The 22671-nt window shown below is 33.9% G+C and overlaps 2 protein-coding genes across 2 annotated transcripts in view; both read left to right on the top strand.

The window, feature by feature from the left end:
- LOC117322981 (sodium-coupled monocarboxylate transporter 2-like) overlaps positions 1–8372 on the top strand; it is a 30537-nt gene extending 22165 nt beyond the window's left edge. The window contains exons 9-16 of the mRNA XM_033877953.1: positions 2737–2825; positions 3001–3113; positions 4406–4476; positions 4961–5047; positions 5514–5749; positions 6034–6137; positions 6514–6623; positions 7961–8372. Of these exons, the coding sequence (XP_033733844.1) occupies positions 2737–2825; positions 3001–3113; positions 4406–4476; positions 4961–5047; positions 5514–5749; positions 6034–6137; positions 6514–6623; positions 7961–8041 (891 nt within the window). The 3' untranslated portion in view covers positions 8042–8372. The remainder of the gene's footprint in view (positions 1–2736; positions 2826–3000; positions 3114–4405; positions 4477–4960; positions 5048–5513; positions 5750–6033; positions 6138–6513; positions 6624–7960) is intronic.
- A 1741-nt stretch (positions 8373–10113) lies between these two features.
- Positions 10114–21025, top strand: LOC117322980 (golgin IMH1-like). The gene is made up of 9 exons (XM_033877952.1): positions 10114–10196; positions 12351–12504; positions 13014–13134; positions 13316–13370; positions 14743–14791; positions 15914–15957; positions 16410–16480; positions 17835–17909; positions 19530–21025. The coding sequence occupies exons 2-9, from the start codon at positions 12368–12370 to the stop codon at positions 19590–19592; spliced, it is 615 nt and encodes a 204-aa protein (XP_033733843.1). The 5' UTR covers positions 10114–10196; positions 12351–12367; the 3' UTR covers positions 19593–21025.
- Positions 21026–22671: the final 1646 nt, after the last annotated feature.

The following is a 22671-nucleotide window of genomic DNA, read 5'->3' as shown; positions in this document are numbered from 1 at the left end:
TACGCAAAAAAGTAACCATCAAGTGGAAAACGAAACCGAATACACATTCTTGACAACCCAATGTTGGAGTATGTTTTTCATGACCTTTACTAAGATGTTACCATGCTTTTTGAAATTAGTCATCGTTAATTACATTAGCTGGTTTTAACTCACTAGTAAACCGTTATTTGACGACAATTTGCAAAAATGCTAAAATGGTCCATTTAATGATCTGACATATGATTCATGCTAGTTTAATTGCAGTTTTGATCCGGACCCTAGAACCCGCCACACGATCTGGGGTATGTTTATAGGTCTCACGTTTGCTATACTTCCTAACTGGTGTAATCAGTCCAGTGTGCAGAGGGTTTCGTCTCTCAGAAGTCTGAAGGCTGCTAAAAGGTACATGTAATTATTTTTATTTTCCATACAATACCATACAATAACTGGCCATTCCCATGGCAACTGCTTCAAGCTAAATCCATACTACATCTGTAATAATCAACGATAGAAATATATTTTCTTCAAGGGCTTTCATCATAATTTGCATACAGTATGTCTAGAGTTATCAAACCTTTATATGCAACTGTAAATATGACGACATATTGCTAGCGCATCTAGTTAGCATTTACCTATAGGAATAATATAAAACAACAAAGAATACCGACAGCAAAACGAAAGTATAATCCTTACAATACATACATGTAAACGACGACAAAATACGAACACAACAGATTTACATGGAAAAGTACCCTTTCCAAAAATTTAAAAACCTTTTTCTTAAATCATGTAAAAGCAGTTTGAAACTAAACACCTAAATATTGAATATAGTCTTTCTGATTTGCCTTCGAATCATTGAAAAAATATCAATTCAGATATTAAATCTATCGCCAAAAGAATTTAAGCCTGAGTACAAAATGTGTATTTGAGCAAGAGTATGGTTTCATGAATACGGGCCCACGTGTTCCAGTAAAGTAGGCGTCTTCTGTTTCATCGACCACACCCACCATAAAAATCCAATTAAAACCCAGGCTAAGTCACAGTTTCAAAATGAGAATCAGTGTGATGATAACGGATCCAATAGAAATATAAAAAAGTATCAAACATATTTGTACGTTTTATCGCACAAGTAAAAAGAAATGCGATGACAATGTTGATCAGAAACCTTTCTCGATGTCCTCACCAACATGCATCTCTCGACACCATGTCGTAGAATAGCAAATCAACTGGGACAAGTCAATACACTAGGAAGGAATGTTACTATCAAGAAAAGGAAAATTTACTATTGTTACGCTTATGATGTATATCTTAGCTGTAAGTTGTCTCTGTTAGTTACGTTGTAAGTAAAGTTCGACGCAAGTGGCTGGCATTATCAAGTGAGACATACATTAGTCAATATATTTGTTCTTATTCTGTATTTAGAGCGTTTTGGCTTCTATGTCCCTTTGTGACTGGCTACTTTTTGGCTCTTGGATACTTGGGAATTCTTCTTTACTCATATTACAACGCTTTGAAATGTGATCCAGTTCAGGCAGAATTCCTCAGCAACTTCAACCAGGTAACAGTCATGATATACAGACATACATCTCAATTCGATGAGTATTGCTTAAAGTGGCATTTCTGCGTTTAAAATAAGTTTAGGACGTCAAAATTTAAATTACTGGAAAATATGTATATTTTTCCTAGTTACAAAAGTTATAATATTTACATTAATACGGCAGTTTTACTCTCTAGACAAATCAATGTTCTTCTAGTATTAAGATCTGGAAATTCTTAATACGCCCCGAAGTATCACTAATTACATCAATGAGATACGGTATTTGTGTATTTCATTACTTGTAGGCACAAGCACTCATAAAATCATCGTTCGGACATAGATTTTATCAATAGAAATTGTGGATGTTTCTGATGTCCGAACAAAGGAATGCCCCTTTAAATAATGAAATGCTTGCCAATAATAAAGATACCATCAAAAGTGATTCGTTTGCATTTTACCGAGATATGTGTTTAAATTACAATTATCTCTCATTGTTTTATTCTATTCCATATAAAATTATTAATTTGAAGCTGCAATATAATATCTTGTAACTGACGTCACAACATTTTTATTTAGCTGCTGTTCTCTTTCGCATCTGAAGCTGACAGCTTTTATTTATCTATGTTTTTATTTATTTTATTTATCTGTTTTTATTTATTTTATTTATTTATTTTTTATTTATTTATTCATTTTTAAGTTGATGCAGTTTTCTACATTTAATGTAAAGTCGTATATTGTATTTTGTGTTCTAACTCTTATGTCTTATTTAACCTGATGTTTTGTTTTGTATTTGGATTTGATGTGATGTCGTGTTTTGTATTTGGAGTTAATATGATGCTATATTTTGTATTTAAACTGATGTTGTATTTGGAATCGATGGAATGTCGTGTTTTGTATTTAGACTTGATGTTGTGTTTTGTATTTAGACTTGATGTTGTGTTTTGTTTTTAGACTTGATGTTGTTTTTTGTATTTAGACTTGATGTTGTTTTTTGTATTTAGACTTGATGTTGTTTTTTGTATTTAGACTTGATGTTGTGTTTTGTATTTATACTTGATGTATTGCTGTGTTTTGTATTTAAATCTGATGTTTTGTTTTGTATTTGGAGTTGATGTGATGTCGTGTTTTATATTGAAAGTTGATGTGATGCCGTGTTTTGTATTTGAGGCTAATGTGTTTTGTATTTGGAGTTGATGCGATGTCGTGTTTTATATTTAAAGTTGATGCCGTATTTCGTACTCGATGTGTTGCGGTCACTCCCAGGTCTATCTGGTATTTACATCAGCTGTTTATTTAGCGGTGCACTCAGGTAATTTTATGGTATATTGTAAGTCCATCTCGGCATGTTGTCACCTTCAGACATTACCTGTATTTCATTTAGAAGCAGTGCACACCTGCCTTTCCAGAATATAAGGTTTTCTTCAATTTAATATTGACAAAACCTAGGAAATAATCAAAAATAAATAATAATAACTTTTTTTCAGCACACTTTCTTCTGGAATTAACTCCTTGGCTGCAAACACCGTCGAAGATATTCTCGGGGACTACGTAAAGAAATCAGAAGTTATTTCGCAAACAACTGCAGCAAAGTTATTCGGTAAGTTGTATGTAATCAAATCTCTAGAAAATCAGGCCTGGTAAGTTAATTTGATGTAGAAATGGAAATATCATTATCAAATGTAAAAAGAAATACATTTTTGCCTTATTAAGCAACTTCGCCATTCTAGCTACAGATTTGCATAAAATTTATCCCGGGGAATAATTTTAGAAGGCCACTTCTTTACTTACATTATCTGCAGCATGCAAACAGCAATGTAGCGAGCACGCATTTTGCACATATTGATGCTGATAAAAACCTAGTTCTCAGGAATTATGGGGTCTTCTAATAAGAACAGAAAATAACATGGGTTTCCTTTAAGAAAATTTCCATTTTACAGTGCAACAAACACAATCATTATATGATCCCAAAATATCGAATATTAGTTTTTATCACAAAAGAGAGTTCATAATACGTTACTAAAAAGTACCTCCAGATCATCTGATCTTGTTTCTGAAAGGTTCGAGAGGCACAACACGTGCTTTGCATGAGTCAATGCGGTAGTGCTATGTTGATATAAAAAAACTAGTCATTTAAATAATACAACATGGACATTAAAGTTATATCACTTAAAAGTTTTAAAGAGTGATATCACTTAAAAGTTTTAAAGAGTGATATCACTTAAAAGTAAGTCACATCACTTTGACATTTAGGTGACATCACTAAGAAGAAGTGACACCATTTAGTCAATAATTAAATAGATGATATTCCCTTGAGTAATAAGTGATAGCACATAGAAGTTTTAAATGGGAGATATCACATGTAAAAGCTAGTCATAACATATAGACGTTTAGATGACATCACTTATAAGTTTAAGTGATGTCACAACACCCCAAACAACACGATTTAAGGAATAACATCAATTATTTTTTTCTGTTATACAGTAATAACAGAAAAAAACTGGAGTGTACTCTAAATAAACCGCGAAGCGGTTTGTGAAGAGAGTACACTCCAGTTTTTTTATGTTATGACTGTATAACAGAAAAAATAATTAATGTTAATTCTTATAATTTAATTTCGTCTTATACACACCAAGATATTTCACTTTCTTTGGCGAACTCTTTTCTGTGATAAATTATTACGCAACGTCATCAGCCAATCAAAAATGACGTTACATTTCGCAACGTCAAAAATTGTGTTATGGAGGTATAACAAAATTATTTCAGCCAATGAAAATGCGTGTTTCATACAAAATTAAATTATATCGTATATATCACATGTATACAAAAAGTCATCAAAAGAGTATACCACTGGAAAATCAATTGACATTATATTGGTTTCCATTGACTTAGTGCTGTTGTATGGACTGGTAGTCGTTGGACTGGCGTTCGCTATCAACTCCATGTCTGGATCGATCACTCAGGTAACTCAGAGACTCACATTTAAGATTTCCATTAATATATTCCATGTTTAACATGTTTAAATGGCGAACAACGTGAAATTGCCATATTCCCAGAATTGGAGTTCGTTAGATTTGGTGTGCACCGCCGCCCCACAATTGTAACAATAACGACTCATATAGATTTCTTCCTGCACGTTTTTTTCCCCAATAATGTCTTGAATTCCAGCTGTGTCACGTGATGTTACTTATGATAATATAATGTTTTGTAAGACTAAAATGTCTGTACGGACGCAAATGTGGTAAAACAAAAAAAGTCTTTTACTAGCACTACGTGTTAATTAGTAATAAATGAAATAATATGTTAGTTCTATTTTCCCTCGTTGAAATGGGGTAATAAATCAAATCTGTAGAAATATATATACCAAATACAATCGTAATCGCCCAAAACAATACACTGGAAATCTTTATGTATAAATAATGGTGAAGTGTTACAATTTTCCGACAGATGGCCCTCTCAGTATTTGGAGCGTGTGGGGGACCATTGGCTGGGCTTTTCTTCCTCGGAGGAATGGTGCCAAAAGCAAACTGGAAGGTGAGTATGTTTGTATATAAGTATAAAGGCAGGTCACAAAAAAAAAGAAAAAAAAGTGTTCCATTGCATTGCGCATGTCAGTATCATCTGGAGCTATTGTATTGTTATCAAATATTTATCTGTTTTCGTGTGAATCTGTAAAGCAATATATTACCATAGGCAAAACACGCAAATAATCTTTATTGTTGTTGAAGAAAGTGCATGTTCATGTACAAGTATTCTTTTCATTTTTGACTAATTAGCTTTCTTGATGCTCTGGTATATTATGTCGTAGCCTGATAAATCTATTTACCTTTTTTTCTTTGAATGGTTTGAAAAAAGCTTTATATCAGCCCGAATTATTTCGCATACAAAATATTCTTCTTCTCAACTGGCTGCTCATGATACTCATCATCCATAGCATTAAATGAATCTATTTTATCTTAAATGTTTTTATTTGTTACTACAATTATCATTACCATTCCAGGGAGCCATCATTGGCAGTCTTATGACTCTTGCGTTCAACATTTGGATGGTAGTATCTTCCCAGATGTATGGCGCGAAGCCGGTGAAATTACTGCAGAATCCTACGAGTGGGTGTTTCCCTGGCAACCTCACAGCAACAATGAATGAGTCAACGATGCATAGTTATAACATTACAATGAATCCCACTTTCTACAATGTAACAACGGAATCAAACGTCATACCGAATGACCCCGTCAGGTAAGAACAACAATTATACTCCTGTTATCATATATCGTATCCGTTCATCATCAATGGATTTCATTTCTTCCTTTGTTTTCGTGGTACATGGTAACCATAATGTCATTGCTGTTGTTTTGTGTGAAATATGAGACACCTGCCGACCAATTAGAATTCACTTTTTATGTAAGCGTTAATACATATAACGAATTTGCGTCTTTTGACGTCTTTTGTTACATATTAACTTCTACATAGCTGTGTGCTTATTGAAACAAAGGTACATATTTTGTTTATTTAACTTCTAGTTCAAATGAAGGGTTTTTCCTGTACAACGTGTCCTATGTCTGGTACGGTTTCATCGGATTCTTCCTCACTTTGATCATTGGCACTGTCGTTAGTTTGTGTACAGGTACGTTGTATATATTGTGTTAGATGAAATGATAACTTGGATATATATCTTTATCCAAGGCTTGCATGTAAAGGAGATGAAAAAGTTTAGCATGCTGATATTCCAAACAAGTATTATTCACTTATTAAGTATCAACCATAGCAATATACTATTTCTAAAATTTCTTTTATCAAATTTATCAATTTAAATTGTGTGCATATCGACCTAAAAATCAAAATGAGATTTTTCTCCAGATGTTATTGAGGTTACCATGACTCGTGTAATCATTCAGAACTGATATCTACATTATTATCGAGCCAGTCTCTTCCTGGAGAGTCTTCCTAGTTCTGTTAGGTTACTTTTTTATAATTTCAACATGCATCTCTTTAAATTGCAGGTGGTGATGGCGGCGAGCCTGTGGAAGATCGTTTCATCTTTCCTATCCTAAGAAATGTATGTGGTGGTGGATCTAAATATAGATATGATGTAGCTGGGAATGACGAGAAGGTATATTTAGCTTCATCAGACGTCAAACAATGCCTAGTGGATAATATAGAACCTTTATAATTTCATACATTTTTGGCACATGTGCGATCATTTCAAAAAAAGAAACCTTAAATTTTGATTCATGTTGGGTCACATGTACTAAACACTTCTCAAAATGTATTTTAAAGATCTCTTAGCCGTGGTATAAGCAATTACTTTGAGAGCTTTGATGCCTTTTACTCCAAGAATTATCGCAGGATTACCATCAAGTCTGTCCTTTTGTGGAAATTGCCGCATACAAAGGACACAGCCAAAAACAACTTAAATGTCGGTATCCTCTGTTGTTTTAGGATTGTTCTTCTTCTCAAGCCAACGTTTGGTTTGGTTTTATTTGTTTCACGTCCTATCAACAGCTAAGGTCATTTAAGGACGGCCTCCCGTGCATGCGACATGCATGCGTGTGGTGAGTGCTTATGTGTGTTTTGGGAGGCTGCGGTATGTTCGTGTTAAGTCTCTTTGTGATAGGCCGGAACTTTTGCCAATTTATAATGCTACCTCACTGAAGCATACTGTCGAAGACACCCAGCAGGACACCCCACCCGATCACATTATACTGACAACGGGCGAACCAGTCGTCCCACTCCTAATATGCTGAGCGCTTAGCAGGAGTACCATTTTTATGGACTCTGTTATATCTCGGCCAGGGGACAGAACCCAAAGCCGTTTAACCAGTTGTTGCGATCATTTTTTGGTTTCTGTATTTCCTCAACTCGTTTGAATCCCTTCTATTGTTGTCTAATATTTTGTTATAGCTGTTTAGTCAGTGTGTTCGTTTTGATTGTGTCTTAGCTGTCCTTACTCTCTCTTGTTTTAAATTTCAGTCAGCTCTTGCTTTTCATTAGCTGTCATTTCCTAATTATAATATTTTGATGTTTGGTCAGATCCTGCTTTTGTCGTTGCTTTTTCTCTTTCGGTATCTCTACCTGTATCTCTTGATATTTGTAATTATATTACATTTTGATTGTGTATTCTCAATTCAAGCTTTTCAGCTTCAGTTGGGATGTGTATTATTTACTGTTATGGCTTTTCTATCGTTCATGGTCTTGGAGTTGTCCTCAAGCATTTGGATACTAGTTTATTGGAATGTTATATACATGTAATATAAATTCATTTCTACTGATCATTAAGTTTCGTTTAGAGCATTAGTCTATCAAATAGTTAAACATGGTATTAACTAGAATGCACGATATAATATACTGAAAAACTATAATGAATACGTAAATAAATTGTAAGATAATTTAATAATCCATTTTCCTAATGTACTTTAGTTTACCGATATATTTGCTTTAATGTTGTAGAACAGGGATGGGAGTACGCCTGAAAGCAAAGGACAGCCCATCTGCTCAAACCAGGATGAGGCCGGCGATACATTGCTATGATGAAGCAAATCAGCCATGTCAATTTCAGGTCAATTTGACCTAAATTTGCGTAAAGACATTTTGCATGTGTACATGTACATTGCCAGTTATTCTTTTTTTTAATCCGTCTTTGTTTTGTTTTGAGGACAAAATGTAATGATTTGTGATTATTTGAGACATAATGATAATTCAATGGAAGTGAACAGCTGTTCTGTGTAAGTGGGAACAGTGGGAATTCTGGGATTTGAACCAACGACACCAAATTCTTGGCACTTCGAAACATTTTTATTGATGGAAATAAAGTTTGGATTGATTATTATTTCTGGTTAATAAGAACTGCACATAAGAAACAAATAGTTTGGTTTGTTTGGTTTGTTTTTTGTTTAACGTCCTATTAACAGCCAGGGTCATTTAAGGACGTGCCAGGTTTAGGAGGTGGAGGAAAGCCGGAGTACCCGGAGAAAAACCACCGGCCTACGATCAGTACCTGGCAACTGCCCCACGTAGGTTTCGAACTCGCAACCCAGAGGTGGAGGGCTAGTGATAAAGTGTCGGTACACCTTAACCACTCGGCCACCAATATATTATTTCTGGTTAATAAGAACTGCACATAAGAAACAAATAGTCCCGTCTTCACATATCAAAACTACGAACCTGGATGGTTGGTCGGTTACCTCTCTAAGGACATGCAAATATCTGAAAAAGAATAGACATTCTAAGAAGCAAAAGGGGAGACTGGGTGGGGAGGGGAGGGGAGAGGAGTTGGAGGACTGGCAACCAATCGATGTATAAAAAAAAAAAGTGAATACATCGATAACCCGATTTTGTATAGGGTTTCAGAATGTATATAAATACTTAATTTATAGTGTTGTGGTTGTTTACTGATGTCATATGTTATTCAGAGACCCGAAACCGACTCCCTGTGCCTGTGACAATGTTCCAATTTTTGATTTCCTGTCTTTCTAAATGAGTGGAAGTTTGAGACTGAGTTATATCCATCCATCCATCCATCCATCCATCCATCCATTTGATTGTGTAAATATTCGTTCATTGTTGAAATCTTCAATACAATCACGGAAATTTATTCTCTGTTGTTGTTTTGTTGTTGTTCACTCGACTGATTAAACTCGTTAATTTAATACCCATATGTATGTCATTTTTTTAGACTACGTGTTAGGCTACGAGGTATTCTGTAACCCTGTGATTGTGAAGGTGTGTCCTTCGATTCGAGCTTGCATTTTAATTGCCATTATCAAACCAGCCCAGATCGGTGATTGATGCCAACGTCTCTTGAAAGACGACTTTATTGACGAATATCACTAACTGAGACAATAGATTTTGACAATATTTAGCAATTTTCCACAGATATCCATAATGTATTTTCTTGTTATGTTAATTTGAATTTCCGCTGTGTAATATGGAACACTTTTTATACAACCACATCATCACAGCACAACATTTATAATGAAGGTAGCTATATAGGCCGTCACCAAATTTAATTATGTTGCTCTTAATATAATAATATTACACCTGGAAAATAAAATTTACCATCGAGCCACAAACTTGCATAGAACTACAAGTCGCAAAAAGAAAAAAAATCTTCAATAATTTCGTACAAGTTTAAAAAGGATATTGATCTACAGTACCTTTGCAATATTTAGAATATAAATCAATTTTTTTTTTCAAAATATCCATAAAAATATTACAATGTTTGATATATAGACTACGCATCATAGTTGTTAATTTCAAAGTAGTAAGTGATATAGGTCACAACACAGGCGTCTGCACTGATAAGTATATGTATTTAAAGGGGGAGGGGGAAAGATATTAGCCCCTGCTGGTATAATATACGTAGGAGTAGGAAATAATAGTTTTTCAATAACTAGGGGCCTGTTCGAATATTGTTTTCAGACGAGCCTTGACAAAGACTTCCAAGTCCCGTATTAACATTTGCAGGTCCGTCAAGTTATAGGCCTATGTTTGAAATATTACATTTAAAAACAGACGAACCGGTTTGTCCGCATAAACGACAGGCCCCATATGCAGACGCCTGTTGTCACACTGACAGTTAGAGTTACCTCCCTTGATTAGCACTCTCTTAAAATCTCCTTTAACCCGCCCATTTTAAAACGACGAATTCGAAGTGCTGGAAGACAGTGATTTACAATAGAGAAGGGTAAACAGATTGTATTAACGATTCTCGGTATTTCAAATGGTGTTATCTAAATTATGATCCGTGGTACATTGAGTTTGGCTATGTTTTCTTGGGAAGTAATTATCTACTGCAATATAGGCTACAATTTTCAAAATCAAAACATGCTACATTGACCTGTTGACAGATAATGAGTGTCCAGGGAGATATTTTTCACGCCCAGGAATTCGTTGACTCCCTGGTCACTCATTAGGTACACCGGTTGACAGCTGAAGTTGAGCTGTTCAGACTACATAACTAAGTCTGAGTGTCATCTGATCCTCACACCTCCCACAGATTTAATTTCGGATAGATGTATAATCATTCTAGATCTGTCCAGATTAAAATGTCTGTTGGTCTAGATATAGTCAAGCGCACGGGCCATAGTAGAACGAATATTCATACCCTGCCTATACTGCTCTCCGACGACGACCATCTGTCAGAAATTGTCCGTCCGTCGTCCAGAGCTACGTTATCGCAGCTAGGGCCATAGTCATGATCATTTGATTATTAGCTCAGATTCGGGTGAATTTCCTTTTAGCAGTTTATTAGCCCAAGTTTTCTCTGGCCCTGTCACCATGTCTTGTGACAGGGTTTAGCCAAGGCAATTTTATGGTTTATAGATAGTGTTAGTTCATGCACCACCGGTACTGCTGCGATTGACTTCCAATACTGATTTGGTGGCATTGGCCACTCCAATCACGAAAATATCTAGCAGCTAGCTAGGCTATATATATAGCTATTAGTAAAGACTTAAGAAATAACCAGAATACATAGATAGGTATTTTTAGCTATTTTTGGCTTTATTATTTGATATGTCCCTGCATGCAGTGGTGTTGTGACCGGACTGTGAATTGAACACGGGACCTCCCATTTGTTAGGTGATCATTCGAACCATTGAGCCAAAGTCCGGACATTATGCTCGAGGGCCAATAGCTAACTCTGCCTAATTTTAACACATTCCGAGCTCCCCATCAAAATTTTGAGGTCCCTTTTATCTTCAATATCGATCATACCTGTTTTGACTTATGGTAGCTACCACTCGTCATATCTGACGATGATCCTTGCATAGAGCACGGACAGTCATCACCAGATTGGGCATAAAAATCTGTTTGCCGACAACATCATTCTTGTAAGCGGACCGGGAATCAAACATGGGACCTCCCGCACATTTTGATAGACAAGTGTTCTAGCCATTGGAGCCCAAATCTGGCCGTGATAGACTCCAAGGCCTAACATTAACGTTAATGTTAGGCCTTGGAGTCTATCACGGCCAGATTTGGGCTCCAATGGCTAGAACACTCGTCTATCAAGTTGTGCGGGAGGTCCCAGGTTTGATTCCCAGTAACGCTGCCTAATTTTACCGCACTGGGCTCCAACTTTAATTACCATCCAGATATAGCTGGTGTTTGATTGAAAAGGTCCCATCTAGTATGCATGTTGCAATAGGGGTGTAATTATAAGGTGTTATGTTATAGATAACTCATAGCCTTTTAACTCTAGCTCTTCAAGTTTTAATCAGCTTATATTATAATTAAGGTGCTTCAGTACACTTGTGCCGAGAACGATTTCAGAAATAACCAAACAGTACAGAACTAGTAGAAAGTTATTTCAATATAAAATTATTTGAATTGGATAAAATGACCTAGTTCATAATTGGTATATAATATATATAATCAGAAACTATGGAATTCAGAGAGCTTATCTAAACTATTCTTTTGTGAAACAGTTACAATAATATTGTACTAGTGTTCATCTATGTTTTGCCAGCTGGCTTGTTTTTGTTCAAATGATCAAAATAGTGTTGTATTGCATATGACCTGCCATGCTATAGAACATGCAATGGTGATCTGACAGTGAAAGTCTTCAGTTCAATTTTATACCTCATATGTAATTAATTATATATATAAGCTTCCATTGAATTTGTTATTTGACTTTATAATAATTATAATTAATAAAATACCTTGTTTATATCATCTAGATCTGTTCATGAACTATACGTACATGTATTACAATTACGGTTAAAATTGGTTTTAGAGTAAATTTTAATATTTGGTTGTAGAAGGGTTCAGGTGGGGTTTTTTTTAATCATATCTCGGGATTAGGTCAACATACTTATGAGTCTTTTTTTTTCTTCAGAAATTTGATGACTTAAGATGTCAAATTCCAACACTCAATCAGGAATTCCTCTACGGACATCAAAGAAAGCTCCAGAGGAGGCTGCAAAAACAACCTACACCAAGAGTAAACAGAAATCTACCAATGTGAAGAATTATAATCAGCTCAGAAAAGGGTACCTTATACAGTTTAATGTCTTCCAATTGCAAGTTTTGAAAAGGTCACCATTTACACTTTCAAAGGTCTTAATTCAATAGCCCCGGCCTAAACTAAAACTATAACTTGCTTTAACAAAATCTGTTTTATTTGCATCCATTTCTGCAGTGTTCTTTCTGCCAATGTTTAAGTAGCTAGGGTCAGCTAATAAATAGAAAATTAAAATTCTAAAGCAATATTAAAAAATTATTTGCATTTTCTTCCCAAAATGGATTTTTTCTTCTCCAAAGACAGTTGAAAATAAATGTTGTGGTTTACTTTTATTTTCAAAAATAAACAAAATGAATAAAATTTTGAAAATTCTAAATTGTCCAACTCACAATTGAATTATGATATTTGCAACAATGCAACTTACACAATTCCCAAAATTGTGAGTTTATGTTGACCAGTTGGGGAAATTAAAGGGGTCATGTTTTCATGATAAATATTTAATATGTGTGTCGTAAATGGTATATGCTTTACTCCCAGATTTACTGAAAGAAAAACGGAGAAAGAAAAGTTTCATGACGAAACATCTAGACTACAGAATGAATTATCTGAGTACAAGGAAAGTGTAGCTGTAGCACAACAACGGTTGGACCAGGAAAGGGTAGGTATATATACGTGTCAGTATCACATTCAGCAAGTGTTTTGTTGGTCGGATACAAAATAGTAATAGACTATCTTTCCTTTGGTAAAAAATATTTATATCTGTGAAGGCAAATAAGAATGAATGTGTTTTACATCTTTTGATTTGTACATGTCTTTTTTGTAATATTTTCATTGTGCAGGAACGATTGTCAGAGCTTCAGAAGCATGCTGAGGAGAAAGAAAATCGTTTGACAGGTAACTGCATATGTATAATATGAATCGAGATTATATTCCCAGCTATATTTCCGATACTGAGAGAAGTCTGTCGTTTCGTCCTGTTTTTCTCAGTGTAGAAATTAATTGAACTCAATGAAAGAAAATGGGAAACAGAGACGGGTGGCAGTCAGCGTTATGATCTCATCCTGTTCTGAATCCTTGGTATCCTGTACCGCTTTTAAATATCTGTTTGGTTATTTTTCAAAGTTCTAAAATAAGTACACTTTGTGTTGTTTTATATTTTGAATATCATGATCATTTCTATTCTTTCAATTGGCACATTCATCTGTTCCCGTTTGCCGTCCAAAAATGCCGACAACTATATATGCTTGTTGTTTGGTACGTTGAAAAGGCGAGAAATTTCGGCCCCATTACCAGACCTTTTTCATCATAGTTTGGATTTTTATAAAAACGATCTTTTATCGAATTCAATAATCATGATGTTATATTTACATTTACACTGCAGCCCCACTATATAACTTTACCAAGCTCACTTGAAAGTTATCAGTCCATAACTTCCAAATCATTATTATGACGTCATTGATATAGTGACGTCATAATTGTCACGTCGGCGATAACGAAAGATGGCTGTTGAAAAGGCTGTTCCGTCTTTGACGATAATAATTTGTTCATTCATCGTCGGAGCAAAATTCCTGGATATAGTCGTTAAAAATCGTTGTCAAATGTAAATATAAGCATTGAACTGCTTTCAGTTGGAAGTTATGGGCTGATGAATGCCAACTGAACAAAGGCAAATTCAACATGAAGCGCTAGCACGCTTCATTAAATTTGCCTTTGTCCAGTTGGCATTCATCAGCCCATAACTTCCAACTGAAAGCAGTTCAATGCTTAAATGTACCGCTTTGAAACATCTATTCGGTTATTTTTTGAAAGTTCTAAAATAAGTACACTTTGTGTTGTTTTATATTTTGAATATCATTTCTATACTTTCAATTGGCACATTCATCCGTTCCCGTTTGCCGTCCAAAAATGCCGACAACTATGCTTGTTGTCTTGTACCTTGAAAATGCAAGACATTTCAGCCCCATTACCTGACCTTTTTATCATAGTTTGGATTTTTATAAAAATGATCCTTTATCTAATTCGATCCTCATGATGCTATGTATATCATCTCTATGATATAAACTATATCATACAAATTATCTTTGTTTTATTCATCAATAAACCGACATAATATGACAACTTTAATTTATACTTTCAAAAATGTCACTGTATGGTGGACAGCCTCATATAAATCATCATAACTTACGGAAATGTACATAATGTCAGTGCTTTGATATTGGCATTCTTTATAGACCTCTAGACATTTCTTTCTTTTTTCTGTTAACAGGTGAAATAGAGGAGCTTCAAGCAAAGAATATAACCATGGAAGAAAAAACGTAAGGAAACATCATAGATGCTAAGAAGGATCTCTAATTGACCCTTAACTTTTCGGTATTTAAAAAGTTAAATAACCATGGAAGAAAAATCTTGAGGTTCAAATATATATACAGTCTAACTTTTCAACTTATAACTCAGAGGCCGTGCTTAATGCAAAGTAAAATTCAGTTCCGATAGTAAAAGTTCAATCAGTTACCTTGAATGCTTGATAACGAGGTTCAACAAGGTAAAAACTTTTTAAAATGCTAAACCACAAATATTTAAATGTAAAACCTCTTGTAATGTCTTTGGGTATTAAAAAGGTAACGTTATCATTTAGTGAACTCTCCTATAATCAACGCCTTTAAGTCAAGATTCAATAAATGTTGGGCAAGGAGATTACAGACCACTTAGGTTTAATAGGACCTTATAGTGTTACAACTGGTCTTTATACTCTTGAAAACATTAAGGCTGAAATAAAGATGATTACAGGAAACTTTATCATTTCTTGTTAAAAAACCAGACAAGGGCAGCAGGGCTCAAAGTGGATATGTTTCCCCCGTGGTCTATTTGGCTACCAAGTCATAAAATCTAGGTGCCAGTTGGAAAAGTTATATTTAGTCGCCAGCCAAGTTGTTTTAACTTTTAAAAAAAATATCTTAATTCTTTAGTACAGTATAACATCTCTATAACTTTTTTGATTGTGAACGTCATTTTAGCATTGAATTCAACCTTTGAAAGATTAGCATAATTGCAAATTTACACGATTTTTAGGGGCCATCCAGGCACCTTATAAGTCAATGACTGGTCGCCAAAGGTGAAATAAAGGTGCCATGGCCACTGAAATAGGTGCCACTTTTAGCCCTGGGAAGGTTTTTTGGCCTTATCTATGCAACTGGATGTGACCAAATAGGAGTAAGAAGATGCCTGCTACAATGTCAACCACTTTGAACTATGAACTAATATAACTTGCTTTTCATTTGGTAGCATATATAAGACTTCCATTATGTTGTTCTTTAAGGAGATTCCACTTCAAAATGTTCCTGTCTATGCTCAGGGTGATAAATCCAATAAACTATCATGCCTTTACAGAAGTAAACCTCAAAAGAAGAAATTCATATTTGGATTTGTTCTGTTTACAGGACCAGCTATGAAAAAAAGCTGCTGTTGTGTAACATCAATCCAGGTACAGTATATGTAAAACAGTAGATTTCAGATGCTATATATAGATTTGTACTGGAACCATGAAGATCCGAGATGCATGATCGATGTTCCCTGTATCAGTTTGTGTTTCTTGGGAAGCTGAGATAGTCATCAACTTCTACAAGGAGACCCACACCTCAAAATGACCCTTGCTGTTCATAGAGCGGTAAACCCAGCCAGCAAGGAAACAAATAAAATGAATGTACAAGAACCAATTCTGTATCATAAATTTCGGGAATAAAATCATAAACTTTGCTTCAAAATAGGCATTGGGCTTTGTATGGATGTACAAGGAAAGAGTGTTTGTTAGCAACTTTACTAGTCTAGAATAGAAATGGATGGACTTAGTACTAGACATAGACTTTTTTCATGATTCCAATATACATGTAAAGCAATATTTATTAAGTAAACAAATATTTTGTACATTTTGTCTAGTGACATTGGAACACATGAACGAGAGTGAATCACAGAGAGATTTACTGTCAAAGAGAAGAGAAACAGCAAAGGCAAGTAGAATCTACCAAAATTTTAGATAGAAATCAAAAGAAGCATACCCAACCCTGCCAGTAGGCCAACATTTTTGTACCTGTCACTTTCAATTAATAAATCATCCCCCTATAGTTTTTGCACTTCACTTTTTGAAAAGAAAAAAAAAAAAATTGCTGGAAAAAAAAATTTCACTGAAACCTGGTTGATTTTAAGATATCATTAACAACAGAAGAAATATTGTAAAAGAAAACCAATTTCTTAGCAAAAGTACATTAACATGTTTTATCCCAAATAAATATTTAATGTACCGTTTCACATGTATAGTGCACAGGTAAATTTTTGCAGTTCATTTTCAGAAGAAGAAAAATTATTAAAAAAAATTAAATTCCTTTTTTAATGTTTGACTTAAACTGCATAATAGCTGAATACTACAGCATAAGTCACAGGATCAAGATTAAAGGGTCAAATGTCATGTAGAGAAAATTTATATACATGTATAACCAATAATATATTTAACCTTAGGTCTATGTATTGGATAAAAAAAACACCATTCAATTTATTTATATTCATTGCAAAAAATTAAGATTGTACAAATCTCACATGTAACATGTCAGGGCAGATACATGTAAGAACTTAAATAAAGGTCACTAGAACATGTTGGCATATAAGACAACAAAACTTTAATAGTGTTTGTGTGTTGGTAGGAGTTTTATACTTGGGTTACCTCCCCTTGATTGTATGATGACAAACCCAAGTTGCAGTACTACAAACTACCAATCCTAACAACAAACACATAATTAGCAATATTTAGATATTACTGAGTGTACATGTTATATCCTGAATTGTATACCAATAATGTCATTTTAGAATAAAAGTTTGAGGTTTTGGCTACTTGTCCTTAAACATTGAGTACTTCTGTTAGAATGTTAAAAACCATTTAAAGGGGCATTCCTTCGTTTGAATAAAGTATAGGTCGTCAAAATTAAATCTACTGGAAAATATATTTTTTTTCCAAATAGTAAAAGTCATAATCTTTACATTAATAAGGCAGTTTTACTCTCAAGATAAATCTAGGCCTGAGTTCTTCGAGTATTAAGTCCTTAAAATTCTTAATTCACCTCGAAGTATCCCTAATCACTGCAAAGACATACAGTATTTGTATACAATATGCCTTTTTTTGCTGTACATTTCGGCGTTAATTTCATTACCTGTAGGCACAAACACTGGTATAATCATTGTTCGGACATGGATTTCATCAATAGAGATTGTGCATGCTTCTGATGTCCAAACGAAGGAATGTCCGTTTAAAACATAATATATGTTAAAGATAACTTGGTATAATAATTTATTTTCTGGATTGTTTTCTCTCAGGAAAGTGCAGGGTTATTGAAGAAAAGAGTTGAATCTTTGAATGAAGAATCTTCAAAATTATTTGAAAACATGAAGGTAAGTCCAGAGATATCAAATTTACCTTACTTTTTTTATTAAGTTTAGAAAAAAAATGGACGGCAACAACAGCTTACCTTATGTCCTGTCTAATCTGTCATTAGCATAACTGCGATAGTGGATGGTTGAATGTTCCATAATCAACCATATTTGTGGAGCGGGATGTATCAGTGTTTCAGAGGACCCAACACTAGTCTCCCCCATAAAATTATGGAACAACCTTTTCCTGTTTAGACATACTGGGTGGAAACATTGTTCTAGACAACTAAACATTGTATTACGAGAGACGAATTTAATATTTCATGAGGGAATCATTTGTCCTAGAGAAACTTAGGCCAAATAAAATAAAAAATTATACTTGATTAAGAGAATTTATTGCTTGAGCTGACAGGTTAGACATTTGATCAGGAGGTTTAAACAGCTGATAGGAAATAAATTATGATTTCAATTATAATTAACACTCCATCATCAGATTTCAATGTCTGGTCAGGAAACTCTCATAAGGTGACTATCCAAATTCTAAGGCAATATTCAAGGGCATATGCAGAAATTTTAATCCAATCTCTCTATAAATATACATGTAGATAATTATGAATTTTATTTACTTAGTAATGCATTCTAATTAATATTTCTCCTTCCTTGTGTGATTTTGTAGATAAAGCCTACCAGGACATATTCAACATCCCATTTCACACATCACTAACATGGCATTATATTATGTATAACATTTTAAAACTGTATATTGTTGCTATTGCAGACACAATGACAAGCTAAAACAAATTAAGTCAGAAATATCTACATCTGATAAAACTAAAAAGTTACTTTTAAAACGTGATTGAAATTTGTTCAGATATTCTGCAGTGTTCCCAAATTACTTGATCTTTTCATGCCTACCTGTTATTGCTCATACCATGACCCACTCTGCCTCCAATCGTGTACATGTAGCACCGCATTCAAAGGATGAAGCATAATCAGGGGGAATAACTCTACCAGTATCATTAATTTTACCAGATCTAGGGTAAAACGCAGCCCTGTTTCTTCTTAAATAATGTTGAACCACAGTTGAATGTAATGTATATGAAAAATTATAAGAAACCTCGTATTATAGATCCTATATTACCAGTATTTGATATATTTTAATTGGTCCTGATAAAGTTCTTTATCATTTAATAGTTTCAATGGGCCTTGACAAATGGGCCTTGACAAAGATCTTTATTATTTAATACTTTTTGATGTGCCTTGACAAAGATGTTTATTACCACAGGTATTTTATACAATTTTAATGGGCCTTGACAAAGATCTTCATTATTTAATACAGTTTTAATGGGACTTGAAAAAGATAGTCATTATTTAATACAATTTTGATGGACGTTGACAAAGATCTTTATCATATAATATAGTTTTAATAGGACAAGAAAAAGATCTTTATTTAATATGACATTATGTGTAACACATTTTGAATGGGCTTTGACAAAGATATTTATTATGTAATACATTTTAATAGTTTTTGTCAAAGACTTTCATGGCCTGTATGAATTTCTTAATCTGAAATGCTATTGGTTGGTGCATAACCAAGTCAAAAATAAATTTTCATTTTTTATTTTTTCGTCTGTTTTACAGAACTTAGGAGTTGACATCGACAAAATTGTGACGGATGTAACATCACCATCGGAAACAATGTGAAGAGGATCCTAACTACCAAATGTGTAAAAAGACATGAGGAAAGGCATGAAAATATTTTTCCAACAGAGGAGAAATACTTGCTGGTTCTTACAGAGATCTTGGAAAGCTGGGAAAATATATATATATAATGGTCAAAAACACAGTTAAACCTTACCTACATCAGTACAAGTGTATATATTGTATTGTACGGTCGATGTTGCAAATGTTTGTTATAAGTGACTCATCCTATTTCGCATAATGATATTATCTTGTATTGTAAAATATTAAATAGAAAAAAAATATTGGAGTTGTCTGATGATGTGTTACATGTTTAAAACCAATTTTGTAATTGAGGCAACGATGATGTTAGGGGAAATATTATAAAACATCATACGGTATAACATAAAATGTTTGTGTGTACATTCTTTCTTCCAAATTATTTCATGGGTACAAACTTTTGCTGTTAACCAATAGAACAATGATAAATGCAACATGATTTGTTGTATTTATATACATTTTGTATTCATGTTTCCATGGAAACCATAAAAACAATGAAATTTTATACACAACAAACTTTTCATGTTACGCAGTATATACCATCTCAAAAATTACGTGGATGCATTGAGGTATATGGTCACTGGTAAGGAGATAACTAATGAAGAACGAAGAAACTACATTTACTACAATAATACATGAACCATATCTATCCTGAAATAAACCCAAAGGCTCAACAAAACTTCCAACTCCAATTTGGGAGATGGGCTTAATATGTCTACAGGCCTTAATGTGTAATTATACTTGCTGGAGAAAACTTTGTAAGATATTCATCATTTACTGTATTTAATGTTCATTGCATGATCACAAGACCTTTCCATTGGTACAACATTTGCTGACCTACTAAAAAATTCAATTTTGGCCTCAATTTATTAATCATGTGAGACGAGCCTTGCATATATGACGTTCCTTGTCACAAGACCTTTCCATTGGTTTTACTTTTGAAGCCCTGCTGACCTCAACTGACATTTGACCTACTGTTCAAAAAATTTAACCCTGGCTACAGTACTATATATTAAAAGAAGAGTTTTCATATTTGATGTGCGTTTCTGGTCACAAGAACTTTCCATTGGTTCTTCTTTTGCGGTCCTGCTGAGGTTGACCATGACATTTGACCTACAGTCTACCCTCATTATATCGCCACATTTCATCCGTGTCAATTATGGCAGTATAACGAGGGTGGCGTAAGTATAGAATCATGAAAATTACAACAGCAAAAGATAATGTTGTACCAACGTTTTAATAAATACACAATGAGTTAACATATAAGACACCATGGTATTGACCGTACATTTCGTAGCTTACAAATTCCTCGATCGCAGAAAAAACGGACCAAGATGACGATAACGTCGAGGGTAATATATAGGGATTCGGGACGTTTGTATTGTTATGAACATGGCGGTATGCGAGTTAGGCGAACTTAACGAGGGAATTATATAGAAGGGAAATCCGTTCTAGGGGTGTAGGTGGCGGTATGCGAGGGTGGCGTTAGATTCGGGTGGTGATAGGTCGAGGGTACACTGTACTTTAAAAAACTAATTCTAATAAATCTTCTCAGAGAGGTAATAAAAACTATGTTGTGTTCTGACAACCCTTGTCTTTCTAAATTATCTTATTAAATGTAAAAATCAGAATACTACACCAAAGTAGTTATGACCCATGGTGAAAATAATTTGAACATTTTGTAATCTTTTCTTTTAAATATGTCTCGGTCTAAACTGGCTGGATAGCAAAATAAAAAAAAAATTATCTGTAAATGTATTGAATATTTTACAGTAGATATATGATTTATCACAACAGGTCCCATACTTACAATATTTATAATACACCATTTTACAATATACAGAAACTTGTATGTGTATCCATGTCATTGTGACACATCAGTATGTCATTTGAATTTTTTATACTTATCATAATCAATTTACATTTGTTCATTGTCCCATGAATGCAGTTTTATTATTGCACTTAACAAAGTTTTATTTTGACAATCTCACACAAAAAATGGACATTAATCACAATTAACAAAATCATTCACATATTGACTGTATATTAATTGTATTTAACTGAAATGGTAAAAATTGAAATCATAAACCAAAAGTAAATACCAACAAAATTAATTTTAATATGAAAAGTTTCCAGATTATACACTAAAATTTTCAGTCATTCACTTGTTCATGTAAAATTATAATTAAAATTTCAATTTTATTCAATAAATTTAAAAGCTATTTCCAAAATTAGTCACCTGTTAATAAGGGGCCGAGTGGTTAAGGTGTCCCGACACTTTATCACTAGCCCTCCACCTCTGGGTTGCGACCGTAGGCCGTTGGTTTTTCTCCGGGTACTCCGGCTTTCCTCTACCTCCAAACCCTGGCACGTCCTTAATTGACCCTGGCTGTTAATAGGACGTTAAACAAAAAAAACAAACAAACAACTAGTTAATAATCATATTAAATTGAACTCTAATTGATTATCACCTATAGGAACAGGTGAATAACAGACAATATCGAGGTAGCCACATGTTTATAAATTGTATTAAATTATCATTAATCATGATTTTTAATATTTATATAACCACAAAACACAAACGACAGTTTTGATCTATGTAATTGAAAAGTTGTCATCTGTTTATATTTTGTATTAAATTCAAATTATAATTATATAACGTTTTATTTTATCAAGTGGATATTTGCTGAAGTTTTTTTTAGCAAAAAAGTTGTTTTACAAAGTCATGCAAAAAAAACCACTCGCACACAAAAGAACAGAAAAAAAAGATTCCAGCAAGGAATTGTTTTTGTTTTGATACTATTGATTATATTCACTATTTAATGTAATGAATATTGTTTTATCTGCTGTATAGTGTTGCGCTTTAGTATTCAGTACAATGTTATTCTCAAATGAGAAAAAATCAAGCTAACAAATCTTGATTTGTTGTTCCCTGTGATGAGTTATATAACATTATTTTTCCTCCTATGATGACATTTTGAGACGCTGAATTGTGACATCACAACGCATTCCTCCTGGCAACGTGTTATTTTATTTCGTAATA

Source organism: Pecten maximus, chromosome 3 (assembly GCF_902652985.1).
Source record: "Pecten maximus chromosome 3, xPecMax1.1, whole genome shotgun sequence".
NCBI lineage: Eukaryota > Metazoa > Mollusca > Bivalvia > Pectinida > Pectinidae > Pecten > Pecten maximus.
The sequence above is the reverse complement of the archived record's forward strand: the minus strand, read 5'-3'. Positions and strand labels throughout refer to the sequence as shown.

Bases quoted from the DNA above. Each gene is read 5' to 3' on its own strand.
- LOC117322980 (XM_033877952.1), top strand. From the start codon at position 12,368: ATGTCAAATTCCAACACTCAATCAGGAATTCCTCTACGGACATCAAAG. The intron at 14,792-15,913 runs GTAAGGAAACAT...TTCTGTTTACAG, and splicing joins ATAACCATGGAAGAAAAAAC to GACCAGCTATGAAAAAAAGC. The intron at 15,958-16,409 runs GTACAGTATATG...CATTTTGTCTAG, and splicing joins GTTGTGTAACATCAATCCAG to TGACATTGGAACACATGAAC.